The 13,679-nt window shown below is 34.9% G+C and overlaps 1 protein-coding gene across 1 annotated transcript; it reads left to right on the forward strand.

Annotated features, from left to right (window-relative positions):
* Nucleotides 1–8,762: 8,762 nt before the first annotated feature.
* Nucleotides 8,763–13,467, forward strand: LOC115453604. Its single transcript, XM_030182319.2, has 4 exons — nucleotides 8,763–8,986; nucleotides 9,959–10,105; nucleotides 11,669–11,834; nucleotides 13,312–13,467. Exons 1-4 carry the CDS (start codon nucleotides 8,885–8,887, stop codon nucleotides 13,404–13,406), a joined length of 510 nt encoding a protein of 169 aa, XP_030038179.2. The 5' UTR covers nucleotides 8,763–8,884; the 3' UTR covers nucleotides 13,407–13,467.
* Nucleotides 13,468–13,679: the final 212 nt, after the last annotated feature.

Genomic DNA, 13,679 nt, shown 5'->3' on the forward strand with positions numbered 1-13,679 from the left:
TTGTTCAGAAGAGCACCCTAACACCCACTACTACAACTCCTATAAGCTAGGATCATCATCATCATCTCAGCCACAGGAAGTCCACTGCTGAACATAGGCCTCCCCCAAGGATCTCCAATCAAGCCAGGATCAGGGGCACGCATTTTATGACACCGAGCAGTGAAGCTCGGCGAGTCTCAGGGAAAACTAATTTGTCATTATCCCGCAACGAAATTAATCAAACAAAAAGATAGCGAGGAGTTGGAAATCAACTGTACCAGTTGCGAAGCGTCCATACAACTCCATTCCTACCGGCTTTCCTTTAATCTACGTTTATCTTACTTTTTGGTTTCTGCTGCATTGGCCGCGATGTACTAAGGCAATTTTTTTTGCCCGGGTTACCTATTGAAAAATTTCACACTTCGCCACTGCAACCTACGATTTGGTAATGGTTTAGGTAAATATCATTCATGATTTTAATTTATTTATCCATCGATAACATTAGTTTTTTCTACAGTAGGGAAGATGAGTGAATCTTTATCATAGTTAAACATCTATTGTAATAGAGAACATTCGAGCTTATGAATAGTTTTTCCTGGAGCGAAGTACTGAGAAACATAAGAAGAAGAGAAAAGTTGAATTTCACATCGATAAACAAACGCGCAATCGCCTAAACCGGATTGTCGATTGTCAAAAAATAAGGGCGACATCCTAACACTATGCACGGCATTAGTAACTAAATATACTATAAATTTTAAAGGAAGATTGATAATTATAACCTTTAAAAACAAATTAAGACTTATACTACAAAACTGTGTAAAACAAGGTTTCAAACAATCTAAATATTCATGATAAAAACAAAATACGTTTAAAATTGGTCATTCGCATCTGATATTCTAAAGATTATGAATGCCTTCTTACATTTAATAAACCATTGACGTATTATTAATAAATTTTATCCAAAATGGCTTGGTAAAAAGTGATGCACTGTAGAATATCTTCCCCTATTTAGACACTGAAGTATACTTGTTTCGGAGGCATTCAAGCAATCGATAGTTTCGATCTAAGCTTTTAAAAAAATATTCTACATTTCTCCACGCACGAACATGTCAGCAACTGAGCCAAAATAAATACCGACTGCAAAACCACGTACTAAAATATATTTTTCGCATTCACAATAATCCGGTAGCCTTCAAATGCGGTTCGTTTAAACTGAAATTTTTAAAATTTCCTCCATACCAATTTATTTGCTAAAAGAATATTTGAAATTGAACATAAAGCGAGTGAAACGTGCGCGGATATCAATAAACTCAACTCCAGTCAGACGGCGTACTCGCTTTCTAATGTTATTCTCGCGCCTTCGATATTTCTGGGTAATTAAGTTTTAGCTTTAGTGAAATAAAATTTTCAGGTATCGCAGTGGGTGTGTAATATACGATTTCTCAAGATTGTACGGTTTTTTTATATCGGAACCTGCAGTCAACATCGGGGGAAACTGCGAAAAGGATACTAAAATCCCCCGGCATAGCGACTGCATGGCCTTGAAGGAAAGTAAGGAAGGGATATCTGGGGAAAAAAGTGTGGGGGAAGGAAAAGGAACCCCATTAGGATGGGAGGAGGTGCGAAAAAGTTTGCAAGTCCTTATAGGCTTCAATGTGAATTGGCAAACATGAGATATACACACTTTACTGTGTGCCTAGGGCCGCGACAAATGTCCCGTCGTACATGAGCGTGCATTCGGTATGGAAACCGAGCGTAAAAGAATTGCCTCGGACAGGGGCATCGTTGACGGTCGTTAGGCGTTGGTAGGTAAAACTGATTCAAAGACATTCTTCACGATTCTGATTAAAAAAGTAATGACCACACATAAGGGCGATGTGACCAGAAGGATCATAGTATTAATTGTTACATAACATAACGAATCGACTTAGTCAATTTTAAAACGATTACAACAATAAATATATAAGTTACACAAAATTAGGTGCTCATATGATCGTGTAACTGAGGGCCCTACTCTACTAGTATATCGAATGCGATAGTATAAATGTCGAGTAATCGAGAATAAACAACATTTTCTCAAAAGTAACGGAAGGTGTGACGTTAACAATCACACGGCGATTGTAAGAAATTCTCTTTGATTTTTTAGCTCTTAGTCACCTGCTTAAAATCTTTTCAAATCTCCGTGTTTGCACTAAGACAGTCACAATTTGAGCGAACATCGGTGGTCCTCATTATCAAATATTACTTGGAGTACATTTAAATTTCATTGTATTATGACAAAAAATTATGATATCGATTTTTTATTGAATACAAAATAAGTACCTGTATTAATCTCTTAGTGTCAAAAAACAGGTTTATTTGGAGATATATAATCTAATTATGCCAATATTCTGTTAGATGTTATAGTTTGTCAATAATTTAGTTTAAAGTTTAAAGGCTACTAGGAAACGGGAATATATTTTACTAATTATAAAACAGCGCCATCTATCGGCACAAGCTCGAACTACTCCAAACCGTTAACCAATAAAAGTAACAATTACGGCGCTCGAAACTTTCCAACGGTGATCTTAACGAGCGAAAGTTATTTCCGATCCATCTTGAGAGCAACCAGAAAACTCGGCCCTTTAACAAATTGCTAAAAGTATGCAAAATGCTCTTAGATACGAACAATTAACTGAAAGTTACCAACTGCGAGTAGCTCAAACTTTAATTACAGTGTTCGGTCTGTGTGTTACTTGTTCACCCGAGTTACCTGAGTTGCTTGAATGATAGCCTTTTATACCAATTTATGTTTCAAACTTGACTAACTTTAGTTTAAGTATCATTGAAAACAGTTGAGCGATGGAAGTTGAAATTTTAGCGGTACTTTAAGATTTATGCATTTTTTACTACTTTTATACTGAATGAAATTTCTTCATTAATTGTTATGGGGTCTGTGAGAATTTAAAATATACTTCCAAGGGTTAACTTAATTTTCGATAAAGAAAAAATAATAATATTTTAATTCAAATCAATGTGTGAAGCGCTTTGATGTTTCCAATTGGATCAGCTCCTTTTGTGGCTGACTGTACAACTAGATATAAAAATATTTTAATCGAACAAAAATGTACCACGGCACCACCTTATCCAGCCTATAAATCATAAAATCCTGAATGGCAATTCAATATTATCCTAAGTTTCAAAATGCTCAGTACTGATATTGCTTATGCTCAGTTGTACCCAATCCTTGTACTTGAGTCAGATTTTAATGATCAACTGATCAATAAAGACAATTTTACCTACATGTATAAGTATACATAATAAGTCTTAATGTAATTAAGTGCTTAAGTATTGTTTATAATGATTGTGTTCTGTGCTATGCATTTTGTTAAATAAGAAAAAAAAAAATGTTTACAGTATTGACCTATGTATTAATCAAAATTCTCATTCTTTAGGGAATAAAGCTTTCCCATTATTTATGCAAAACGAATATTGCCTCTTAATTATTCAAAGTTTAGAAGCCGTTGTTAATACATTATTAATTAAGGTTGCTGATATTACAAAAAGGTTTATAGTAATTGGATGATACGGGCGTAGACTTTGAGGCTTAAAAAACAATTTGGAAAAGGATGAACATGATATTATTGATAATGATAAAAACTTCATGAATATTGCGAAACAAAATTAAAAAATAGCATCACAATTGGGCCACCCTTTGGGGAGCTACGATACAACGGATAGACAGATAAACACAGATACATATTCTAGACTTATAACAACTCTTTTATGCGTGGAGGATTTAAAATCAAAAGTATTAAAAAGCACCCAGTAAATAAGAGATCAAGTATCTATGCGGACGATAAAACATGGAAGAGAAATTCTATTCCAGTGAATGAGATGAGATTCCCCATCAGCTAGAGGATCAACTAAATTCTCCTCTGAATCGTGCTTAAAGGTAAGCACTTACTCAATTCTTCTAGAAGTGCGGGTCATGGGCAGTGCTAATAATTTTCATCAAGCGACCAGTTAATTTCTCTAGCTAGCTTAAGAGCGTTAAATTTACTATGTAGGCGTTATAAATTTGCCGAAAATGTAACAGTTAATGTAGACCTTAATGAATTATTAACTGATTTCTCGTTTAAATAACTCTCTTCACATAAAATTTCCACTCATCCGAACAATAGTGTAAATGAAGCATATTTTGAATTCTCTTCTGAATATTCATCATTTTAACACGTTTCCAACGATTTAACATTATTTACTCCAGGTTTTAAAATACAGTTTTTTAAAATTCGAACATCGTGTTTCGTTTTAATCGTGCTCAAGATTATGTCGTAAACAATCAAAATTGTAGCGAATGACTAAAACTTTGCAAATTACTTTTGCTATAAAGTTACTGTTTTTGCTGTAACTGACCTTATTATTCTGTTTAAAGTTTTTAATGTGCCGTCGTTTTTGTTTTTATTCGGTTCCAGATAAATGTTTATGAAATAACTTCTTAATTTGTAGAAATTCGGGGTTTTAACTAAGGGTTTAGCCACTTGTTGTCTATTTTTGAAGTGCCTATATGTATTTTTTTTCATCTTGGCTCAGTTGCAATTCTATTTTACCAATACTGGAAACCAAATATAACAAGTTTATTTATTTATTTAATGAATGAGATCCTCAGCAATAGTTCCCAATAACATTTTGGTAAAACAAAATATAGAACTTGCCAGTGACTGCAAGCATAACACAAACATAACACCTGTAAAGTAAAGTAAAGCCTAAGGAAAATGTCAGGTTCTACATAAAATGTAACATATACCGGCACACCGAAGATATCAGGTCACTTCCAAAGCAGTGCATCCTTACGCTGCGGTTAAGCGCAAACAGGGCACCGTCGAAATTTCCAGATTGTCAAGTGTTGCGTCAGTTTGCCGAGTGTACAAGGCGAGTGGTGTACAAACTCGGCTCGGTCTCATCGATGCGCCGTGTTGAACTTACGCGGTAAATAAACCTAAGCACTCGGTTTCTTACTTCGTTGTAGGTACAAGGATTTCTATTTTAGCTGATTGGTATGTGAATTTTCGTTAGTGTCCGGCTCTTTTGCTATTTTATTTTGTAGTTTCATGCTGTAGACTTGCCTTTTTGCAACATAGCCCGTCTTGATAGTGGATGTACCAGTTTTTTTATAAAAAAACATGATTTGCTGTAGCATCTTGCACGGACAGTGAATTTGCCGGAATTCCAACAAGTTTATTCGTTATTAAACCACTTAGTTTGGCTTAACGTCTCATAGAGCTGATGTTACAAATAAATTCAACGTAATAATTATACTTTGACTACGTGTATATTTTTTACAAAAGATATTTGTGCGTTAGTAAATATTTTCGAAACAAATTTGTCCATAATTATTTGACTAGCGTCGTTATTAATTTACCATTGAGGTTTGATGGGAAAGGCGCTAATTTTTCATGTTAAATTAAATTTGATTTCACACATGAACACGTTCCGAAATGCTTACATATTTGTTGTTTTGCGCTATAAATATTGAATCTACAAGAATACACCCACTTCAGTTTAGCGCTAGCTATCCTGAATTCTTTTACTTTCCCCTCTTACCTCTCCTTGTGTAGATAGGATACTCTTCCTGAAATGTAAAGGAATGTAAAGAAGGTCATAATTGAGACGATTAAGGGATACATTTACAAAAATAAAAAATATAATTATTTTTAAGCTGGATTCTGAAGGCTGGCAATTTCTGAAATGCCTGTACCTTACCTAAGTACTGACCTTTGAGAACCGTTTATCGTATTCCACTACGTTCTTAAGGCAAATGCTGTTCATTACAGCCTAAGTAAATTTACATTCACAGATGCCGTATAACGTCTGAACGCTGACTGCAGCCGCATTAATTTACTCAAATTGATTGATTTCGAAGCGCCCTTGGCCGGCCCGATTAATTACTGAAATCACTTTGTAATATAAACTACATTTCGACAGTAATTTTATTTGTGTTTACTTTGATGTATTTTAATGTTATTGGAATGTTCGTTATTGAATTGTCTTCTTCATTATCAAAAACAAGGAATCCTGATAATGAGTGTTTTGCTCGCCTTGAATAAACTATCAATAACAAAAATATTGGGAATGAGAAAGGTGATTTACCAAATCTGTTTCAAACCTATTATCTTGTAAAAATGCTTCAGACAACAACTCCACACGAAATTTAGGAAGAGGAATAGTGATTAGAAAAGGTTTAGGGCATCTTAACATCAAACAACTGCGTATATTCATTTCATCTCAGTTTTTTTGAGACTATGGCACTACCTCGCGTGACGCATGCTATAGACAAAACTGAGGTAATTCTACCATTACCGCAATTAAGCTAATATGCAACAAAGAGCCTGAAGCCTTGAGACTGTTTATGCCGACATTAACTGAGCTTGCTCGTGTCATTAAGTTGTGGAGCAATTTTCCGACTTGCTCCGAGCTTTCTACAATATATTCCTTTAAACGAACCGTGAAGGCACTATGCAAGCTTGCATGACGATTGTATTGCTAGTGCCTCTTGGTACGTCAGAGGATATATTATTTTGAATTTAGAATTACTTTTTTTAGTAATATAGAATGATGCAAATCACCCAAGTCAGTATACATTGAGCTATGGAAAAATGAAAACGTCATATACCTGTGAGTGACGCTCTATGAAATCGAGGTTAACCGATTGACCCCAATCAATGAAACCAATCATCCCCATCGGCTACAGGCAGTAACAACCTTAGCCAGCACGACGCTCCAGACCAGAGAGAAACAATGGTCGCCAGTTTTTATTAATTCTGTAGGTAAGATGCACCTTAAACACTTCGCAAAGTCTCTCATGTAAGAGCGAAGGTCCTTCGTACAGCGAGAAGTCCCGGGTGGTACATATCCCTGCCCCTCCTAGGGTCGCCACTGGCCACAGGATGTCTATTGCTCATCTTAACCCCTTAAAGATTTCTATACCGAAGAGTTGAAATAAACCTGCAATTGAAACATCGAAAACCTTTCTGTCTCATAGGCTATCAGTTCGAAAGCCAATGGGTAGTATTAAAACTCATTATGAGTTTAACCTCGAAAGGGTAGGCAGGGGTACAGCCAGGTCTATCGCCGCAACCGACATAAGTACCAGATTAGATAGTGCTGATCAGAAAAACCTAATATCAGTTTGCTTGACCCAGAATTCGAACCAGGAATTTCAGTGCGTAGGTAATATTAAATTATGTATTCTTACAATGTAAAGTCTAAAATGTATATATATACATATTTACACACAGCATATCTCTTTGAAAATCCTAAACAGGGCAACAAAGCTTTTACATACAAATAGCTCAAATTCAAGAGCACTATACTTTGCATGCCAAAATTGTACATCGAATTTGAATGCGGGAGAATTCAAGGAAAGGTTTTGTTATGACTATTTTATTCCACACGGAATTTTAAATGTCAAGTTGCGTAGTATTAAGTAGGTAAGTGAGAAATTTACAATACGCGCACGATTTCTGAGGATTTTTATGATAAGTCGACATAATCAGTTATTGGAGTCAATTTGTTGAAATTCTGGGGCCTGAGTTTAGCTAAATATTTGTTACTCCATCAACTTTCCGTAGATTTCCTTGGAGCTCATGCGCGGATTTTTTTAAGGAAGTTTACTTACTAAGAAAACAATGTTTAACTATTTTAATTATGGGTGTTGCTAACATAAAGTTTTCACATATAAATTTATACAAATACATATTACCCACACGTGAGAGTGTCTCAAACCAAAATAAAAAATAGCAGTACTGGAAAAAGCGTTACTACATACCATCAGAAGGCACAGTCCTTAGTAGCAACTCCAACCGACCCATCAGTTCATAGGATAGTAAGTCCAATAACCAACTTTAACTCCGAGTATGGAAATACTCGGAATTAAAAGTAGTTGTGATCAGGTGTGCTATAACTCAAAGTTCATTTTATTTTTGCCAGAGGAAGCCCTAGCCCAGCAGTGGGATAGTATATTACAGGACTGATATTATTATAAAATATAAAAATACCAGTTACTTTGATTATTACTGTCAATAAAACTGGAGATTATTAGCAATACTTTAACGCGATACCTCGAGTACTCGACAAAGAATTACCTTACTAGTTAATTTAAACTTTCACAACACCGTGGAAGAAAATCGCTGATCACATTATAAAAGTGGCTAAAAGCGTTGAAATTGTTGTGCCGAAGTTTGTTATAATACTTTAATTTAGTGTCTCGGACCCACCCGCTAAGTTTTAAGTCTACAAATCGATTGCAATTGAATTTTGATGCAGTTTCAGTTTTAATGGCTTTAACTTTACAATCGACGAGTTTGAATAAATTAATTAAAGTTTTTGGATATGATTATGTTTGTTAATTCTAAGTTAAATTGTTTGTTCGAATGATGTTGTTAATACTTTACATTGTTTTTGGATTTGGTTTTCGTCACGGTTTAAGAGTAAGCGATGTAAATGGTAGAATATAATTATAGAATTTAATTATTTTTTTTGCCAAACATTAAGAAAATTTTGCGACAAAATGGTATTGTGAAACGGAAGCTGCAAATATGTGATAGTATTTTTTATTAACAGAAATATGATGTCGCATAATAAGGGTATATATTTATCAAAATAATCTAGAATGATTCCATTTGTATCTAGAACAAAGAGTAAGGTCTTATCACATTTAAATATCAGTAAAACAATGATAAAAATAACTATTATTATTCTATAAAAATTAAAGAAACACACAAACAAAACCTTCATCACAAAAACAAAGACAATATTCTCAACTGACAGTCAACATAACCTAAAACACCAAATTGCAAGTGATACAGAAACTGAACAGAGTCGGAAAAAAATCATTAAATGCGGACTATTAATATTGTTGGAAAAAATGTTAATCTGCGCCGAGCTGAGACCCCTGGATCAAGATGAGATAGCGTTCCGTCGGAAGGCTTTAAGAGATGCAGTCATTTGCATCGGTTGGCTGAAACTAGCAAGTATCGTTATAAAAACCGACTTACGTACGGATTTAATGACTAGATTTGGTCTGTTTGTGTTGTATAGAGTTCTGTTAGAGGTTTTATAGATGGGATATCTCACATGTAATGAAATTGCAACAGACCGACGTGTGTGCGTTGTAGATATTGAATAAAAATGAATATGGGCGGTCTTTATTACAGCAGTAGAAGCCAAAACCGTTTTTCTATGTTTGTTTATCTGTCTGGTTATTTGTATACGCATTACACAAAAACTATTTCATAGAATTGAATGCTGTTTTCACCGATGTATTGCTAGAGGTTTAATTTTAAATATCCTCCATTTACCAAAAAAATATAAAGTGGTACTCTTATCCCTTTAAAAGTTTTCACGCGGGCGGAGCCGCGTCCAAAAACCAGTTAGGAAATAGTAGATTATGCTTCAAAAATAGATGGTTTCTATACATATAACAGCTGGAACTCTAAATTAGTTATTAACTAGACTTTGTGAATCCCTAAAAGTTCAGGTTAATTACATACTGACAGTAATGAATAAATGGAGATTCAAAGTAGAGTTCTGGGATTTTGCATTTTAAAATGTTCACCTTAAAGCTTTATTCCGTATCTGTACAGCATTATTATAAATAGGTGATGTTGGTTAGTTTGGATGTAGAGAACAAACATTATTGTCTTTTTGATAATATTGCAAATACTTTAATTAATATGAAGCAACATTATTTCTGAGGGGTAGATATCGGTAATTTGTACCAAAAATGGACTTGATCGCGGACATATTTGCAAGAAAAATCTAGTATTATGTAACCCATTAACTTTTCTGACTTTTTCTAAAAAGGAACCTAGTACATTCTCGTGTATCAAGAACACGAATATGATTGGACCGGTATCTTAACTCAAGACCAAATAACCACACGATTTAGTTTAGATAGAAACTAAACAATGTAATATTATTTTTCAATATATCGTTCCAGACTTCTGTTATATGCTACGTGATCCTGTATTTCTTGGTGAACGCCAACAGTAAAGGGAATTTCTCTAACGTATTGCAAATTATGACGTTAGCAACAATACCACCGCAGGTTTTACACGGAGTCTTGTTATTTTTAGGCGCTCTTGAAGTAAGTAAATGAGACAATATTTGTATTTCGTACTATTATCTTGCAACTCTTTTTATTATTTTATTTAACTTTGCTTAATGTTCACTAGTACATTCATTGCATAACGCTTCTATCCCATAGGTATAGGCAGAGAAAATGGAAGGAATGAAGGTTCGGTGCGGTCGACCCCTACCAGCTCTTCCATTCCGTAATTTTAATTAGTATTATTCTAATTTTAATCAGCTCGTACTTTTTATGCCTTCGATGACAAATTATGATACTTTAGACTGAGTTAACTCAATAATTATTAATAGGGCTACTACCCGTTCTAGTTTATTATGACTACGGAACTTAATAAATGTTCAAGTAGAACCGGACTTTTATTTAAATGGAAACTAAAATAATGTATGGTCTTGGGCCATTAAATGTATTTTTTTCATCAAAAATGATATGGTATTTTTTTAAACGTCAGTAATTTTAAGACGATCCATGTTATAGCTCTCATACAATCAGATAAACTCTTCAAATTTTTATTAAGAATAATAAAACTCAACTAATTAAATTTTGATTTCGATTGAAGACTCATTAGTCGTTATTGCAAGAAATGACGCAAAAAACATTACACGGTACATTGATTCCGATCTAACGCTTAAGATCTTCGCCCGAAGGTGGATCGTGCTGGAATGAAGGCAGCACGCGTGATCTCTTTGAGAATGTACAATTTGCCCTCCAGAGAGGCCTTGTTACAACAAAGACGTATCAATTGATGCCGGAAGGGTATTTGAAGATATTTTTCGTGGAATTGTTTCAATTCTGACGTATTCTGAACTCGCTAGGAATTGAGCTTAGTGTAACGTTTGTGAAGATGGGTTTGAACTACGGAATAGTGAACTCTGTAGAACTGTATTTATGGTACAAAGTTAAGTAAATTTGTGCCTTGTATTGGTGTTAATTTAAGCAAAACATAATTTTAAAGGTTTTTAGTTATTTATTATATTTTATAAAAGGGTGTCAATCGAGCAAATTGGTTATTTGATGATAGGTCAGGTTTAACCGTCTGTTGTGAGCTGATATATAATAAAGGTAGATAAAAGAGACCATACATGTGTTAATCAATATGTCGATAACATTTCCCTACGTAGACCCGCCCTTTTCCCAAGTCAATTAAAATACAATCATCCATAAAGTCGACTCTCTAATTTATACTGATATATAATACCGAGAAGCTTGTTTGCTTGTTTATTTAAACTCGCTTATCTCAAATATTAAACCGCTTTTGAAAAATGTTCACCAATAGGAAGCTACATTGAATGCTATAGCTCGCTTTTTATACCAAGAAAATATTTATCCCGGAAATTATTTACATATATATCATCATCATCATAATTAGCCGCAGGATGTCCATTGCTGAGCATGGGCCTCTCCCAAAGATTTCCAGATCGCCCTTTGGAAGCGGCCCGTAAAGTAGTGTATATATTTATATATATTTTCAGAAATTCTTAGTGTTATCGACGTCAACCATCAGGTTGAAACACTATACTTAATCACTTCAAGTTCGACAATACAGCAATCCCTTTGTTCCAGGAGAAAATCCTGGCCCTCGAATTGTCTCTCTGGTTCGCTCTCATCATGGCCTCATACAACACAGTACTCGGGGTTATGGGCGGTATATACTTCATCAGAACTGGATACTTGACTATGCACTTCATGCTGGCTGTTATATTTGCAATACTAGCTATTTCTTTATTTAGTAAGTATTTTTTGACCGTCGACGCAAAAAGAATGGTGATATGTCTAACGTGTGTGTCTGTGGCAGCTCCCAAACGGATGAACCGTTTTTTTTATTGTTTTAAATGACGAGACGAGCTTGCCATTCGCCTGATGGTAAGCGATGCGACCGCCCATAAACAGTAGAAACACCATCAAAAACCTTGAATATCTACTGGACATAATAAGACTTGACATCGCATGTCTCAGGATGGCGAGCGCAGTGGAATACCAAACAATAATATGTAATTCAAGGTGTTGGATGGTGTTTCTACTGTTTATGGGCAGTCGTATCGTTTACAATCTCTTATCATCAAAACAGTTAAAATAAAAGTGTCTGAAGACTAATTTCTAAGTTTGTATAAAATTAAATTTAAATCTAAATGTATTAGTGAAGACTTAAAGTGATTTATTCGTAACATCTCTCACTGCTAAGCCCAGTTCTAAGCCTGGGTCCAGAGATGGGTGAGTGACCGCATTGTGACAAAAATCTCGACCTTCCACGCCTCAGCGAACCTGCGGTCCCTTATAAAGATTTTAGCGGTCAGCAGACCTCAGATTTTAGATAGATAGTGCTATACTTGAGATAATTGAATTTTTGTATGCTTTAGACCATTACACTATTTAAACCAATTCCAAAAATGTTTTCAAATTCGGATTATTGGTCTAATGGTTAATTGTGAGGTTCGAGGTTGGATTTTTACGCAACATAAATAAATTTGGTGCTTATACATACATAGTATCACGCTTCTATCCCATAGGGGTAGGCAGAGACTATGGATTGCCACTTTGCACGATTCTGGAATACTTCTCTCGCTTCCTCTACCTTCATCAATCTTTTCATGCATTCCCGCCGGTTCAGGGTACCTCGGACTTAGCCTTTACTTAGAATGCCAGATATCGGACATTCGAAGGTTCGGTGCGGTCGACGACTATCGGCTCTTTCATCCACATTCGTGAATACACATTAAGAGTGTGTAGTTTTTTTTATGTCAAAAACAGTTATGTTACCTGTGATTGGAATTTGTGTCCGATAATTGCTTACCACTCTGATCAAACGGCATCTTACATAACCTATCTCCTCAATATTGTTTTAGATTTTAATTACATTTGTTATCTGTGTTCACCTAATAGTAGCTCATTTCAGATAGTGTACCTCATTGATTTATTGCATCGAATATTTAGTGCTATTGGTGTACCTTATTACAATTAAATAATATTGTGTAATAGATATCAGTTTTACAGAATGAGTACGCTCTAGCAGTGGCGAAGTATCCATATAACAAGATTCCTGCCGACTTTCCTTTATGTGGAATCTTATTATCATCAGAACAATTTGCACACTGCATTTATGCATATTAGTACCTCTATGTTGTGTCAGATTTCCTTTCAGAAAATTTTACCTTTCGCCACTGCGCTCTAGTTATACTTCTAATTAATACTAATTTGTATTTTTCCAGCTGTCCTGTGCCACGATATTCTGATAATTTATGCTTACAAGGAGTTGCTGTTGTCTTGCCAGCATCCACCGCGAAACCAAGATATGGCTTCGTGAAATATTATTGGAAGCAAGTGTGATATTTTTATCGATCTAATGTAAATAATTAAATATTTGTTTATACGTATTGATATTTTTTTTTTGTTTTGTCGGTATGTAGCATTTGATGATATAACCATTGTCGATATACCCTCTACGAACGAGAAAATTATGTCGGCCAGGCCGCGGCTTTTTGTTAGCTATTTTTGGAAATTATTCTAATCAAGCTGTCTTAATTAGGTATACAATATCTTATTTACTATCAGCTCCTGTATGACGATATAGACATCA

Source organism: Manduca sexta, chromosome 11 (genome assembly GCF_014839805.1).
Source record: "Manduca sexta isolate Smith_Timp_Sample1 chromosome 11, JHU_Msex_v1.0, whole genome shotgun sequence".
Taxonomy (NCBI): Eukaryota; Metazoa; Arthropoda; class Insecta; order Lepidoptera; family Sphingidae; genus Manduca; species Manduca sexta.